General features: G+C 39.8%; 1 protein-coding gene across 1 annotated transcript; it reads left to right on the forward strand.

The window, feature by feature from the left end:
- Positions 1 to 264: 264 nt before the first annotated feature.
- LOC137038061 (atrial natriuretic peptide receptor 1) lies at positions 265 to 17125 on the forward strand. The gene is made up of 7 exons (XM_067412498.1): positions 265 to 453; positions 2240 to 2374; positions 6385 to 6559; positions 8430 to 8528; positions 8792 to 8883; positions 9091 to 9231; positions 15968 to 17125. The coding sequence occupies exons 1-7, from the start codon at positions 289 to 291 to the stop codon at positions 16106 to 16108; spliced, it is 948 nt and encodes a 315-aa protein (XP_067268599.1). The 5' UTR covers positions 265 to 288; the 3' UTR covers positions 16109 to 17125.
- The last annotated feature ends 520 nt before the right edge of the window (positions 17126 to 17645 follow it).

Raw genomic sequence — 17645 nt, forward strand, 5'->3', positions numbered from 1 at the left:
GTCATAAAAGACATGTCTGAAAACCTCCATCACTGCTGGATGGAAAACCCTGATATTGAGCTAAACCTCACTAATATCAACTATTTCATCTACTCTACTCCCACAATTTCGGAAGGATCCACAGAGTTGACGTTAGTTTTGGAGAACACTCTGAGATGTTTTCTTCCTAGAGCTGGATGGGCTCTGAAACTGAAATCCAGAGACATCTCATCCAACATCAGTCTGAAGATCTGCCTGCTGGCCATCGCCTGTCTCATTTACCCCATAGTGCTGCTCTCCTTCAAGCAAATGACGGAATGGATCCAGGACTACGCTCAGAGCCTCAGGGAGAAGACAGAAGACCTGAAGAGAGAACGACGTCTCGCAGAAGATCTCCTTCATCAGATGTTGCCCAAAACTGTGGCCAAGCAGCTGCGCCAAAACAGACACGTAAAGGCTGAGAGTTATGAGAAGGTAAATGGTTATAAGATATACTGTGTATTCCCACATGATCTGCTAAAACAGAAGAAATCCTCCCTTCATCTAACATTCCCTTTAACAAATCAAACTCAAGTCTATAAAAGATAAGCATATTCATTAGAGATGCTGGCAAGATGGCAGTTTCAGGAAAGCGCACATGGTCCCATTCTGTTTGTTCTTTTTGTTGTAGTAATTGCCTGTAATTATGGTATTCCATATTCATCAGGAGATAAAACAGCTCATGAGGGAGTGGGGTAAATGACACATGTCTGTATATGGGCAAATGTGTGCATCTGAAGTGTGTCTTTTTAGATGTAGAACACTTATAGCAAATAGATTTTTTCGAAGAATAAAATATATAGTGTCACATGTAAAAGGATAATAATATGTTTCAAAATAGGAATACAGTGTGTGTCAGGTATGTGTAAGGTAAATAAACATGACTCATGGGAGCAGATTACTTTATTAGTGCCTTATTACTTGTTTATTGCATTTAATTACTGCTATTAATATTAATATTGTTTACACACACACACACACACACACACACACACACACACACACACACACACACACACACACACACACACACACACACACACACACACACACACACACACACACAAACACACACACACACACACACACACACACACACACACACACACACACACACACACACACACACACACACACACACACACACACACACGTATACAGGTCCTTCTCAAAAAATTAGCATATTGTGATAAAGTTCATTATTTTCCATAATGTAATGATAAAAAGGTAACTTATTTAGATTCATTGCACACCAACTGAAATATTTCAGGTCTTTTATTGTTTTAATACTGATGATTTTGGCATACAGCTCATGAAAACCCAAAATTCATATCTCAAAAAATTGTTAGTGATCTGAACAAACGAATAATGCTAAGTATTAAAGTTTAGTCCTTAACTTTCATGCTCCAAATGCTGCAAATTCGCAAAATCATGTAGCTTGTCATGTGGATGTTAACCTGCAAATGAATATCGTTAGACTTGTGGTTGTTTTCTTTAGAACCCCTAGCAATGCAATAGAAATGAATTTACTAATGCCATAGCATTGATTTAAATAGGAATGCCTGACAAGCCAGACCCACATCAAGATGTTTGGTCTGGAAACTCACCATAGACAGGGCTCAATCCGAGGGGCGGGATAAACGGTTGTCTTTCAAACTCCCTCTGCACGCGATAGGATACGGTACACAACCAACCAGAGCAACGAAGGTGAAGCAGAGCTTGTTGATAGATTAAACATTCGCCGTATCCGGTCGGCAAAACTCAGAACACATCTTCCCTTCTTAAGAATGACTTCAGTGCAGTTCTTTGTTCTTTTCTCAGAGAAAAGCTTAACTCCAAATCTTCCAGAGTCACGGTCAAAGCTGATTCGAAAGACCGCCGTTCGCCAGTTTTTGTGTTTACTAGAAGCATGCAACGCAACTCGGCCGTCGTCATTATGGCCCCGCCCACCGACTCTATACACGATGTGATTGGCCCGGCAAGAGTTAGGGGAATACAGCTCAGAAGGGTATTGAGAGTTGCTAGACGACACTCGCGGGCAGATTAAATTTGCTGCCACAAGGGTGCGTCTAGATTTCTACACTAGGAATGCACCACTCTTTTTCAGAAAATACAATTTAGTTAAATCGAGCATTTCTTGATTAGCTATGACATGTAGACATGCATATACTTGGTTGATTATTTCTTCCAGGAAGCAACTGATACATTTATTGTCTTGCAGGTGACTATTTTCTTCTCTGACATTGTGGGTTTTACTACTATATCAGCCTCCTGCACTCCACTACAAGTTGTTGAGATGCTAAATAATCTCTACATGTGCTTCGACACACGCATCGACTCCTATGATGTCTATAAGGTATCAACAGATTCTGAAATTCATACTCATAATTCATAATAATTCATTATTTCGATAAACTATTAAACAGCAAATAATTATAGCATGTCTGGCTTATGCTAAGGTTATGCTTATGTTTAGGTCTATTTTTACCCCCAAAATCAAAATTATTTTGTTTCAAAAATAAAAGATTCCTGTTTTTAGGGAATTTATTATTTAGACTCTAAATTGCCAGTGCCATAATACTAAATAAATACTTTGGGGCAATGATCTATTACTGAAATTGTGAATAACACAAAAATATTAAGCAGCACAACAGTTTTAAACATTGCTAATAAACACAACGGCACTAAAGACTGGAGTAATGACTGCAGAAAATGCAGCTTTTCCATCACAGGAATAAATTACAGTTTCCTCTCTCAATGCTGCAAGCCGTCGCTATGCGGAACACCTTCGGTGTGGCGAAAGTCTGAAGCCCGTATACCATCCCGCCATCTTATTGGCTAGTAGTGCTTAGCACCGCCCTGAGAATATTTCATGTATGCTTGATATCAGCGTGCTACGTGCCATTTCATCAGATTTCATTCCTTCAGGAAGCGGATTCTCTGTTGCCCGTAGGAAAGCATAGTTTCACGTTCATTGCAACTTTTCAGACCAGTTTTTCACTCCTCTAAGTGGACACGATGAGCTACAGGAGATGTATCGACCCATGCGACAAGTTAATAGCAGGAGGAGACACTCATGACAGGTGCGTGTATTGTTTGGGCATTCGGCAAGCTCAAGCCGTGCTTAATGGCCTATCTGACTGTGAATACTGCGATAGCCTGTGTTTGAAAGTTTTGCGCTCGAGGCTCGCATTCTTTCTGGGAAAAGAAGGCTGCTCCGTCTAACTCACCGCCTCTGACAATTACGAGTTGGAGCATATGGAGAATGAGCTGATGGAATATTCTGCCTTTCTTTCTCTCCCCAACCCACATTGGGTGAGCACAGCGTGGGCCCCGTTGTTTTAGTTCAAAACGAAATGCGGCCTACCCCAGAAGCTCATGACTTGATTTATTTTGATTTTGGCCTGTTTAATGATTAGGTGTTGTCTACAGCGGCCTCTGATTCTGAGGAGCTTGTGGGTGAATGATTTAGTTCTCTCCATCCGAGCAGACAGGAGATACGCATTTCCCCGTCATATAGTGATTAGTGAGCATACAGCCCGTGCAATAGGCCAGTCCATGGAGGGAATGGGGTCAGTAGAGTGCTATCTGTGGCTTACTGACATCAAAGAGAAAGATAAGTCTTTTCTGTTAGATGCCCCAATGTCTTAGGATGGTCTATTTGGAGAGTCTGTGACTGCTGTGGTGGACAAATTTTGAGCAGTAAAGAAGCATTGCTGCTTTTTAACAGCTCATCCCCAGGGATGACGAATGGTAATCACTGCCAGTTTGTTCATCTACAGCGCCCTTGTGAGGTACGTAGTGAGGCATCACCTATGGAGCCCCCTTGACGAGACTGGGGCCCTAGGACTCACCCTCTGAGTCGTTTGTGCCAACACAGACAGATAGACCTGAGTTCGATGGCTAAGGCCTCTCATTCTCAGGCCCCCAAAATCAGTTCCTGATTCCTTCGCTCGTCCTCCGAGGCCAGGCCCTCTTATTGTGGCCCCCTGGCACTGGTCTTAACTGTCCCCTTACAAAATGCACCTCGGGCGGTTTTAGGCCAGCCCTATCGACGAGCAATACCTCAGACGTTCAAGTCAGTCAAGTCAACTTTATTTATATAGCGCTTTTACAATGATGATTGTTTCAAAACAGCTTCACAGTGTTAAACAGGACAATACAGTTCTCCTCTGGCTTATTAACAAACAGTGTATGATTATTATTCTGGCAACCTTACAGGTCAGAAATCATATTAGATTGGAATATTCTAAATTTCTGGGTATCACGCAAGAGATGGGTTATTTGAGGATAACGTGTTGGTTGATTGGAGACATTGTGTCCGATTACACAAGAATATGAATATTTAAAGGACGGGAGTCATCGATCCACGCATCCCAGCCTTTGAGCGCGTGGACTATTTATGACAGCATTCAAACCCCCTACTGTACACGTGAAGAGGCCAGCCCGACACTCATCTGCCTTGAGGCCCTATGCAGATAGAGCAGTCGATGACACTAAGTTCATTAGCTCCATGTGTGCTTCCAGTTTCTGCAGACGCCAGAGGCTCTCTGCAGTCAGGGAATGTATTGGCACCAGCAGTTCAGTGGTTAACACCCCTAGCAGATTACTGGGCAGCATGGCAACACATGCCCGAAATATTGCAATTCGACAACGTTACACCATTCACTTCCACCTCTTCTAGGATGTCCAACACATCTGCAAAAATAAACAAATGACAACTGGGATCAACAGCCAAACCCGTTTTGAAGATTTTGAAGAATTTGAATGAATTCGGACTATTCTATTTCCCACTATTGTGACCAAATATAAAACCTAATATTTCACTAACTTAACCAACATAAAATCAAAGAGGGCATAACATTTTTGTGTTAGAGAGGCCTAAGGAGTAAAATGCATGTACGGATTAAGACAGTTATTGTGGTTGCTCTAGCCTCTATCCTTCCTTAAGATAATTTTTAAAGTCCTTAGGTTAAAGGTTAAAGTCCTGTTGCGACCCAGGCCAGGTTTTGTTCCTAAGATTGCTTTGACTCTCTTTTGTTCCCAGCAAGTGGTCTTGGAGTCTTTTTCTCTCCCTGACTCAGAGACTGGGAGTGATGTGCTGCCTCTTGACCTCTGTCTGGTGAGGGCATAAGATCTATTTCGACCGATCTTCACAGTGACGCAGATCGGAGCAATTGTATGTGTGTTTTGGTGGAAAAACAAAGGCGCTACTGTCACCAAACATTGTGTCTCATTTGGTGATCGAGGCTATTTCTGCGGCCTATGAGGCATGTGGATTGGCTTCGGCTCTAGGGGTGCATGCTCATTCCACCAGAAGAATGGCTTCTTCACTGGCTCTTTTTGAAGGCTCTTCCCTGGAGGATATATGTGTTGCGGCAGGATGGTCCTACACCTTTATCAAGTTCTGTGGTCTAGACAAGAGGATGGCTCCTGGCTCCCAGGTTTTATCTTCTTGAGTGGATGCTTCCAGCTACTCTTAGGTATATGAAAGCGTTATGGTATATTGTTCCCATAGCGATGGCTTACAGCACTGAGTGAACTTATGAAAGGGAACATCTATGTAACCTTCGTTCCCTGAGTAGGGAACGGGACACTTCGACGCCAGCCATTCCCTTACCTTCGATACGTTTCTTCCTTTGTCTTTGAAATCTGATGAAATAGTGCATAGCACACTGATATCAAGCCTACATGACGTATTCTCGGGGTGGTGCTTAGTGCTACTAGTCATTGGTACAAGAATCATCATTTAGAATGAGAATAATCAAAAACAATCCAGATGCTAAATGAGAATTACCATAATTCTAAAATAATATATAATCCAGTATATATACAAAATATATATGTATTTATATTTTTATTTCAAGTTTAAAGAAGTATTCTTAATGCTGCTAGGTGTAATCAAAACCATTTTTAATGTCCATCACAATCATTACACTGTAAAAAAATTATTTAGAAAAAAAGTTACCTGGTTGCCTTAAAATTTTGAGTTCATTGAAATTGAAATTTTGAGTTAATACAATGAACATTTTTTGAGATTCGACAATCTTTATTAAAATATTATTAAAAGATTTTGTAAGCATATTGGGTAGTTGTGTGTGTTTTATTTCTGATGATGCAGTGAGACGTGCCAAATAGTGCTATTTTCATGATTTATCACATTTTTTATGTGGTTCAGATACAAAAATATTTTGAGTTTCTATTTATTAAACAAATTTCCTTCATTGTCTCAACTCAAATTTTTAATTTCAATAAACTCAAAATTTTAAGGCAACCAGGTTACTTACTTTTTTAAGTTAAACCAACAAAAAACAACCAACATTTTTTACAGTGTAGTTGACAAGCTTCTGTGTTTGAATGAAACAGGTGGAGACAATAGGAGATGCATACATGGTGGTCAGTGGACTGCCGGAGAGAAACGGAGATAAACATGCAGATGAGATCGCTAAAATGTCTCTGGATCTGGTGGCTGCAGTCAGACAGGTGCCGATACCCCACATGCCAAACAAACGCCTTCAACTTCGAGCCGGCATACACACAGGTGTGTATATCCTCTCTTTGAACAAGAACTGATAATTACAGAAATATAGCTGCAAGCAGCAATTACAGGGCCAAGTGCAAATTAAGCATAATGAGGGGTTATTAGAAATCAAAAATGAGCAATTAAATACATTTTAGAAAATGTTTGGCAAATCGGCTGAAAATCATACAAAGTTGGGTTTCGATTATAGCTGCAGAATCAGTTTGGTATCATGCCAACAATTTTATTGATGTGTTACAATCAAGAAGCTTTTAATAACTTTTGTAGGCATGGTCTCATGATATATATCCGATTTAGATGAATATCAGTAAGTTTGAAAAAGTAGGTTTTTAAGAAATTAAAAATGGTGGACAGATATTTTGACTGACTATAGCAAAATTAGTATTACTATTCTAGGTATGACACAATTAATTGTCAATGCTAGTTTCATCAACATAAGCAAAATGAATAAAAAGCTATTAGCATTTTTGAAAATTTCATAATTTTTTGCCAAAAGGTGGCGCTGTCTCAAAACTTTTTCAGTCCCATCAGAGAAACTGCTCCTACTCTACCCATTCCAAGCTGGGAATGAACCAGGGAACAAACCTCTCTCCCATTTGTGTCAAAGGTACCAAATGCAACCAGTGCTACTCAATAGGCTCCGAATGGGATTAAAACCATGGTCTGCCGTGGGAGGTGGGCACGTTAACAAGGACCACAGTTACACACTTCTTGAGGCAATTGGAGAGAGGTTTACACACACAGCTCTTATGTCCGTTACATCACATGGTTTAGAAGACACATACTGGGTTTCGGGATAATAAACTCATCATTAACTCAGCTAATGCATTTGTCAAATACAGCACTTTACAACATACTATATATACGCACTTTTCGTCAAATTCTTTTGCGTGTAATTTTGAGAGTGTGGTTTATCAAAAAGCTTTTAATAACTTTATATAATAACTTCGGACCCACTTTATATTAGGTGGCCCTAACTACTATGTAATAACATTGTAATTAATCATTTGATACAATGCATTTATTGTGTACATGCATGTTTTTACATTGAACTTACATTTAAAAAAAAAAAAAAAACCTGCATGTAATTACATCTGTAATTAATTTCTGTAGTTACATTTGTAATTCCACAGTTGGCACTTCCCTTACACCTAACCCTACCCTTAAACTGACCCATCCCACCACACCTGTCCCTAACTCTACCCGTATCCCACCTCAATATCAGCAAAAGGTGTTGTGCAATACAATTTGAACACAGTGAGTACATTGTACTTATTTTTTGATGTAAGTACATAGTACTTAAGGCCATCTCATATAAAGTGGGGCCATAACTTCCAGACCACACTAAAGATTGTGTGATTTAAGTGAAAATCTGAGTGAAAAAGTGAAAAATTTGGAATGGTGGTAAGTTTTTTTTTTCACAGAAAATTAAGAATTGAATCATCTTGAGCAAAATAATTTTTTATCTAGCCTTTATGATTCAAAAGTTATTAACATAAATGTGAGTATAATTGTGGACAGTTGAAAGAACTAAATGGATCAAGATGCAAAAATTGCTGTGGTTGATGTTCAGGTTGTCCTCTATCTCTGAGCGAAATTTTATAATTTTCCCACAAAAGGTTCCATGCCATATATAGATTTCAAAATCGAAAGTATTGTTACTGTAAAAAATTAAAGTCAAGAAATTAACCATGTTTACTTACCTTTTTTGTCAATGATTCATCAGCCAGATTTAGTAGACACTTTCTAAAATCAATATTTTGATCAATGCCGATTAGCGTTAACATAATGATTATGACAATAATAGTATAACAATATGATGTTATAGTTATTCACAGTGTTGTCTGTCATGTCTCTCATACCTCCTCAGGCCCTTGTGTAGCTGGCATTGTCGGTTACAAGATGCCCAGGTACTGCTTGTTTGGAGACACAGTTAACACGGCCTCTCGCATGGAATCCACAAGTCTGCGTACGTTGGTTTATCTAAATAACTTGCAGCCTGGTTGTTCTGTGTTCAGAGGTCATGAATATTTTCGCTTACTACATCACCATAGAGACCTCATCGTATTCCTCCATTGAGCTCATAACAGCCTCCATTTCAACCATGACATTAGTATGTGGCTTAGCTAACAAAATAATGTGTCTGAATTTCCCCTCAGCACCAATATAGCTTTAGTTCTTTGGTCATTTTGCATGACGGAAACACTAACGTTTCTTTTATCTGGTCTTCAGCACAAAAGATTCATGCAAGCTCTGCTACATATCTAGCACTCATGAAGGACAATGCGTATGAACTGCAGTTACGGGGTGAGATTGAAGTAAAGGTAAGAATCCATTTAGTAGATGGTTAAGATCAGTTTCAGTGAAGCTTAACATTATGATTTGAGATTGTGGTATCCCATAAAATGAATTAAATGTTTTTCTTCATAATATTTAATCAAAATGCAATGTTAACATTAAAATGAACAATATGAGTTGAACTCATATAACATATAACAATTATGAATAAATGTGTTTGATGTGGTTTTTAGGGAAAAGGAAAAATGAACACATATTGGTTAATTGGTCACAAAAACTATAGTGTTCAGAATGACAGTTTGGTGTGCCACTGGAACCCCAATATCTCAAGAAAGAAAAAGGCCCCTGTGGGGAGCAACGTGTCTATAGAGAATGTAAGTTTTCTTCTTGTACTACTACTTGTTCATCATGGAACAGACACTGCCGTTCAAAAGTTTGGGATCAGTGAGACTTCTTTCAAAGAAATTAATACTTTTTTTCCAGATGTATTAAACTGATCAAAACTGACAGTAAAAAAAAATGAAAAAACAAAACAAAACAAAAAAACATCACGGTTTCCAAAAAAGATATTAGAATGATTTCTGAAGGATCAAGTGACACTAAAGACGGGAGTAATGATAATAAAAGTTCAGCATTGCTATCGCAAGAATAAATGTAATAAAATATAAAACCATTCATGTAATAATATTCTACAATATCACTGTTTTTTATTTATATTTGATATTAATAAATAAATATATTTTAAATATTAATTTTTTTAGATAATTTTTAAAAGATCAACAAAATAGTCAAAGGGTAAATTTACTAAATATTTGCACCCCTTTACCATAACTCAGCAAAAAAATAAATAAATATATATATATATATATATATATATATATATATATATATATATATATATATATATATTATTCAGGCACTGATATAATGTTGGCCAAAATGTAGTTTTAAAGAGATGTTTGTCAAATGATGATCAAAAAATGGAGAACAACATTATTATTTTCTTATATTTGACTGTAGTGGTGGAAAGTAACTGCAGACCACCAGTTAAGTACACCAGATCATAGTATTCTACTGTGACCTAGAACTCAGAAATGGCCTGAAAGGAAGTGTTGTGACTTTATTTGCTTCAAGGAGCAAAAAGCGATTTCTGAGAAATACTGTTAATATCTGAAATCAACCCAAACTTTATTGTATTTTGTCTGCACGGTCTGAGGTGCAAGTAATTTATCATACAATTATTATATGGCTTCTCCTTCTGCAGCCACTTCCATTTTTCTTAGTGATATTTAGCGGCTTTTTTTTCAGGAACTGATGTTTTTTTTTCCAGCTCACTGGATAGAAACAGTGCTTTATTCACACATTTTATGCCATCCATTCATCCATCCATCCATCCATCCATCCATTCATCCATCCATCCATCCATCCATCCAACCAACCAACCATCCATCCATCCATCCATCCATCCATCCATCCATCCATCCATCCATCCATCCATCCATCCATCCATCCATCCATCCATCCATCCATCCATCCATCCATCCATCCATCTATCGTCTTCCGTTTATCCAGGGCCAGGTTGCCACTTCCTAGCCCTAGCCACTTGCGGCAGCTCTTCCGGGGGAACCCCAAAGTGTTCCCAGGCCAGCCGGGAGACATAATTCCCCCAGCGTGTCCTAGGTCTTCCCCAGGGCCTCCTCCTGGTGGGACATGCACAGAACACTTCCCTGGGAAGCATCCAGGAGGCTCTACTCTGAGCTCCAAGTGACCAAGCTTCTCACCCTATCTCTAAGGGAGTGCCCAGCCACCCTACGGGAAAAGCTCATTTTGGCCACCTGTATCTGGGATCTTGTCCTTTCCGTCATGACCCACAGCTCATGACCATAGGTGAGAGAAAAACCGTAGATAACGTTTCTAATTCCTAAAGCTCTTGCCTGATCATTGAAATGTACAGGTAGATGGAAAGCCTGCTAGGCATTGCTGCCGGTCGCACCTCCTCCGGTGCCCACGGGTCAGTTGCAGGGTCATCAGCCAGGAACCACCGTTCACCAACGTTTCACTCCTTAAATCCTGGAACGTCTCCTGGTGGCGGCGCAGTGACAGGGACGTCTCGCTGTCACCCCCTGCAGCTGATAGATGTTACTCTCTGCAACTGTTGTCGGGGTTAGTTGTTCTTACCCCAGCTCTTGTCTTTCCTCCTCAGCCAGAGCCAAAAGCTTCCCTTCTCTGCCTCCACTGCTAACTCTTTGGTTGCCTTCTTCAGGTTCCCTCCGGTCACTCCTACATCCCTCAGGAGGCGTGTGGTTGACAGCCCCATGTAGCCTCTACATCCAACCTCCACTGGATAGATGGTGGTTTTCCTGCCAGCCTCCCGGCACTCAGCAGCCAGCTCTGAGTACTTGGCCTTTCTACGTTCGTAGGTGGCCTCCATCCCCTCCTCTGCTGGTATAGTGAGCTCAATGAGGAGCACAGCCTTTGCCTTGGTAGACCACACGACTATGTCAGGGCGGAGAGATGTAACAGTGATCTCGACCGGGAACCGGAGCTGTCTGTCAAGGTCGACTCTCATGTTCCACTCCTGATCAGGGGAAACGGCCTAGATGTTTCTCTTGGCCTGATGTTTCTTCTCCCCCAGTCTTCCATGACAAAGCTGATGTAGTTGTGGTTCTCTGCTGGTGGTACCCGTTTGCTTTCCTGTCGCCGCCCCTCCAGCACCTCGGCTAGCTTTCTCAGGACCTGGTCGTGGCGCCATCTATAGCGTCCCTGGGAGAGCACGGTCTTACAGCAAGATGTGCTGGAGGCTTGCGTTAGGGGTATTGCAGAGTGTTAGGGGTAATGCAGAGGGGTATTGCATCACCCTATATCCAGTGATATTCCTCTGACCTTTTCCATTTTGTAACGCCTCTCAGCCGTCTCTCTTTCTATAATACTTCTTCAAATCTCCGTCTTGCTCTTTTCCTTTATCATGATTGGACATGCCCCCTACTACTGATTGTGTTATGGTTGCTCAGTCCAATCCAATTTCAGTAGTGTTTCTCAGAAATTGCTTACAGGACCATTAATTCCTGTACTAAATTAGGTGTTCACACAGAGTAGATGAGGATAAATAATACTATGAGCTGATGCAATTCTTAGTAAATTCGTCCTGAAAAGAATGTCCTAACTAGGTGTGACATGTAAATGTAGGTTTTTGTCCATACTCGTCGCTACTGTGAAAAGATCGATAGAACATGCTGTTGATCACTTGGTTTTAATTTCTAGTGTGGACACTCACTGATCCAAAAGTATTCTTCACATAACTGTATTAACTGTAATCAGGGCTTGACATTAACTTTTTTGCTCACCACCCGCCCGCTATAGTGTTGTTGTTTTTTTCAAAATGACTAACTAACACACTAAAATGACTTTTTTTTTTACCACGGTATTGATGTCAAAATTGTGGCCAGTGAGTGGCACTGGCCACAATTTTGACATCAATACCGTGGTAAAAAAAAAAAAAAGGCTATTTATATCAGGGCTCGATATTAAGCCTGTCTGTGTGCTTTTCCTTCGGACAAGGTAATCTGTCAATCACTTGTCAGAGTAAAAAAATGTTCTTGTCTGAAAATAAATGGGATTTTTTTTTTCATTCTCACCATTGTTCAATCAGTTTGTGATTGTGATCATTTTTCCCTAATCTTATTAAATATAGGCTTCAGCTTTCATTATATATTTTTACATTTTATAAATAAATTAAAATAGAATAAGACACTATAGGGCTGTTACCAATCAAATTCAATCAAAAATACAACTGTATTAAATAATGTTTGGAGATTGTTTTAAATATATATATATATTTTAATATACAAATAATAAATGTTGGAAGAATGTTTAAACATGAAATTAAACCACCATGAGTGAATCATTGACTCGATTCAGTGAAACAGCTGATTCATTCAAGAATGAGGCATTCATTTATTAAAATAGATAATTTAATCTTTGATTCACCTGATTCATTCAAAACGCTGAATTGGTCAGTAATGAAAACACGGTTGAGAAAACAATGCAAGACACACTATAGTTCTGTTGTAGTCTTTGAACTATTTTTGCTGCTGAAATAGAACAAAACCAGTCAATATTGCGTCTAAAATGTAAGTGACTTGTTTACTGAACTGTCATATGAAATCAGTGTCACATTTTCAATTGTGATGATGGTGTTCAGGGAAAGAGCACTCTTGGTCGTGTGGTGTTGCTTAAAGCAGCACTAGGTAACTTTTCAACCTTCATAATATATTTTCAAGACTCTTGTGACGATACATCGACTTACAATAGGTTGAATGACACGTCTGAAAAGTTGTGACACAAAAAAAGTTGGGACAGGAGCAATTTAGGGCTAGTAATGAGGTAAAAGGGTTAAATGATGTGATTTGAAACAGGTGATGTCAACAGGTGATTGAAATTATGATTTGGTACAAAAGCAGCATCCAAGAAAGATCTAATCCTTTAGGAGCAAAGATGGGCAGAGGATCGCCAGTTTGCCAACAAATACGTGAGAAAATTATTGAAATGTTTAAAAACAATGTTCCTCAAAGAAAGATATAAAGAGATTTGGATATTTCACATTCAACAGTGCATAACATAATTACAAGATCCAAGGAATCTGGAGGAATTTCAGTGCGTAAAGGACAAGGCCGCAAGCCTAAGCTGAACAACCGTGATCTCCGATCCCTCAGGCGGCACTGCATCAAGAATCGTCATTCATCTATAAGCGATATCACCACATGGGCTCAGGACTACTTTGGCAAACCTTTGTCAAGTACCACAATACGTAGTTACATCCACAAATGCCAGTTAAAACTGTACTGTGCCAAAAGGAAGCCTTATGTTAACAGTGTCCAGAAGCGCTGTCGACTTCTCTGGGCTCGGAGGCATCTGGGATGGACCATCACACAGTGGAAATGTGTACTATGGTCAGATGAATCAGAATTTCAGGTATTTTTTGGGAGGAATGGACGCCGTGTGCTCCGGACCAAAGAAGAAAAGGATCATCCAGACTGTTACCAGCAACAAGTCCAAAAGCCAGGGTCTGTCATGGTATGGGGTTGTGTCAGTGCCCTTGGCAAAGGTAACTTGCACTTCTGTGAAGGCAACATTAATGCTGAAAAGTACATAGAGATTTTGGAGCATAATATGCTGCCTTCAAGAAGATATATTTTCCAGGGAAGTCCATGCATATTTCAACAAGACAATGCAAAACCACATTCTGCACACTTTACAAAGTCCTGGCTGCGGAGGAAGAGGGTACAGGTACTTGACTGGCCTGCCTGCAGTCCCGACCGGTCTCCAATAGAGAATGTGTGGCGCATTTTGAAGCGCAAAATGTGACAACAAAGAGCCCGTACTGTTGCCCACCTTAAGACTTGTTTGCAGGAAGAATGGGACAAAATTACACCTGAAACACTTCATCACTTGGTGTCTTCAGTCCCTAAACGTCTTTTAAGTGTTGTGAAAAGGAATGGCAACATTACAAAGTGGTAAATGCTTTACTGCCCCAACTTTTTTTGAAATGTGTTGCAGGTCTGAATGACAGGAAAGGATGCATATTTACAAATGACATGAAGTTGACCAGACAAAACATGAAATATTTTGTGTTCATATTGTCTGCAATGAAATACAAGTCAAAGTAATTTTAGAAATCACTTCTTTTTTATTTTATTTGCACATTCCATACAACTTTTTCTGATTTGGGGTTGTAGACATACGGGGTTATGAGACGACCCGCGCATCACTAGTTCAGGGCTATCAGGGTTGTCATGTCAACAAATGCACGTGCGATGACGTCTGATGTAGGATTACAGCTTAAGACAGTAGTTGAGGACATTATTTTTTCCCAACTGTAGGGGGACCCCGAGAGCAAAAGTTACCCAGTGCTGCTTTAACTGCATCATAAGTTATAAATATAAAACACCACATTTTGAATCTTCTTTGAGCTGCACTTGTTTGTTTCCATTTCTCTTCAGGCTGCATGAGCCTTAACCCCACAACCTTGTTAGCTTCAGTTCAGTATACATTATATTATATTATTATCCAGTATCGATCGCCACTTACTCTAAATTAATGTAGAATAATTTTTCCGTTTTGGTAATTCCCTAGTTCTTTTGTTGTTATTGATGTTTTAATCATGCTTCTTGCTGGTTGGGCAAAAAAATTCTCTTTCACTTTCCCCTTTAAAAAAATCCACTTGTCCCAGACAAGCGTTAATGTCCAGCCCGGTATATATTATGTATATTAGGCTGCTGTTACTTTAAGACACATGCGTTTCTTTCTCAACCGTTTACGTTCCCTTAAAACATAGGTAACTGATGTTTACATGAATACTCACCAAGACTGGGATTTTGACATTATTTTGTGTGTATTTGACGGTTTAACAAATTTCATATTTTAGGTGTGAGCACAAAATCTGTGGGAATTAGTAAAATGATGTGCAGTATGTGCAATCCCACATTGAAATTTAAGCCCTGTAACACCAACAAAATGGAAGTAATGGAAGTGTTTCAGATACTTCAGTATCAATATGAAGCAATATGTTTTTGACAATAATATATTGTACTTAATTTATTATTTCAGATGTTTTTTAAAAAAAGACCCCTGTATATATAATATATAAAATTCACCCCTGCCAAAGTGGCTAGTAGGAGTGACTGTTTTACACGCCGCTACTGATATTACTACACTACCCGCATTCGGTGGGTGTTAATGTCAAGCTCTAACTGAATATACATGTAATATACATAAATATTATTTGTTCAGATGATGTTTTAGTTTCACATTCAGTCTGGACAAATAGCTTTTCACAATCATTGGATATTATGTCATGCCTGGTTAGGACACAATGAACTCTTCGACTTCCATTATACACTTACATATCACTGTACATTATTAGAAAAGGTTATATAGTGTCAGAAAATACATTGCTAATATACTGAGAATACATTACTACAATATCTGCACCACATTTTTCAGTCCAGCATCACTGTCCAAAGTATAGGTGACAGTGTCACACCAGTCTCTCAACCTGAAGTCCCGCACAAACTGGAGGGGTCAGAGGTCACACTGTGCGTTTCTGCACAGGTGGAGAACTGCGGCAGCAGCTTTGGTACGTTAGGCTCGATGGTGGGAGCACTCCAGGGGGAGCAGGAGAAGGAGGAACGTCTACCTGAGCAACACCATGATAAAAGTTCTCTGCTTCCTGGTGCAGTGTCTCACAGCTGATCTGCACTGTCCAGAATGATTTATAAAAAAAATGCACATGTTTTTAGTGTTTTTGTATGAAGGTGAATGGGTGTGCAATGTACTGTGTGGGCCATTGTCGCTTGTGTACAAATTGACCTAAAGTGCCGCTGAAATATATTTCTAATCAAGATTTTTTTACAAGAAATGGCTCATTTTAATCCCACCAGCTTTTGTGATAATGTTTCAGTGAAAAACTAAACTTTCAAAAAGTATTCTAATATTCACAGCTTGGTAAAGCCCATTGAGTCAATTTTTGCAAAGACATAAGTGTTGTCACCTTGTCATATGAGCTTCACCTGTGACTAATAATGGATCAATTAGGTCTCAAGTGTGTATAAAAAGAACCCCAGTACACTAGACCTTCACATCAACTGCAACTAGACCTCTGCAAACATGCCTAAGATTCACCCTGAGACTAAAGTTTTGATTATCAAGAGGCTGAAGACCAGATCCACTGCTGATGTGGCAGACACCTTCAATGTGTCTCAGCGTCAAGTACAGAGGATAAAAAAAAGATTTGAAGAGACTGGAGACGTTTTTGACAAGCCCAGGTCAGGCAGACCCCGCAAGACAACTGCTCGAGAGGACCGTTTGTTGGCTCGAAAATCCAAGGCCAGCCCATTTTCCACTGCAGCAGAGCTCCACGAGACCTGGTCACCTGAAGTCCCTGTGTCAACCAGAACAGTTTGTCGGATTCTGTCTTGAAATGGCCTCCATGGTCGAATCAGTGCCCAGAAGCCAGCACTAAACAAAAGACAATTGAAAAACCGTGTGGCATTTGCCAAGGCCCACAGCCTGCTAAAAGGATGGAAGCTGGAAAAGTGGCAGAAGGTGGATTTTTCAGATGAATCTTCTGTTGAATTACACCACAGTCGCTGCAAATATTGCAGGAGACCTACTGGAGCCAGAATGGATCCGAGATTCACCCAGAAAACAGTGAAGTTTGGTGGCGGAAAAATCATGGTCTGGGGTTACATCCAGTATGGGGGTGTGAGAGAGATCTGCAGGATGGAAGGCAATATCAATAGTCTAAAATACCAAGAAATCTTAGCTACCTCTTATATTCCCAACCATAAAAGAGGCCAAATTCTGCAGCAGGACAGTGCTCCATCGCATACTTCCAACTCCACATCAAAGTTCCTCAAGGCGAAGAAGATCAAGATGCTCCAGGATTGGCCAGCCCAGTCACCAGACATGAACATCATTGAGCATATGTGGGGTAGGATGAAAGAGGACGCATGGAAGACGAAACCAAAGAATATTGTTGAACTCTGGGAGGCATGCAAGACTGCTTTCTTAGCTATTCTTGATGACTTCATCAATAAATTGTATGAATCCTTGCCAAACCGCATGGGTGCAGTCCTTCAAGCTCATGGAAGTCATACAAGATATTAAATTTGGATCTCACAGCACCACAACTTAATTTGCTGACATATTTTTGTATTTGCTCTAAACTTGTTCAATTTCTGTATAGGCGACAAAACTTTTGTCTTGCCAAAATTTGACCTTTCCGTCT

The sequence above is a fragment of the Pseudorasbora parva genome, chromosome 13 (genome assembly GCF_024679245.1).
Source record: "Pseudorasbora parva isolate DD20220531a chromosome 13, ASM2467924v1, whole genome shotgun sequence".
Classification (NCBI taxonomy): Eukaryota; Metazoa; Chordata; class Actinopteri; order Cypriniformes; family Gobionidae; genus Pseudorasbora; species Pseudorasbora parva.

Bases quoted from the DNA above. Each gene is read 5' to 3' on its own strand.
- LOC137038061 (XM_067412498.1), top strand. From the start codon at position 289: ATGACGGAATGGATCCAGGACTACGCTCAGAGCCTCAGGGAGAAGACA. The intron at 8,529-8,791 runs GTACGTTGGTTT...TCTGGTCTTCAG, and splicing joins CATGGAATCCACAAGTCTGC to CACAAAAGATTCATGCAAGC. The intron at 9,232-15,967 runs GTAAGTTTTCTT...GTTTCTGCACAG, and splicing joins GCAACGTGTCTATAGAGAAT to GTGGAGAACTGCGGCAGCAG.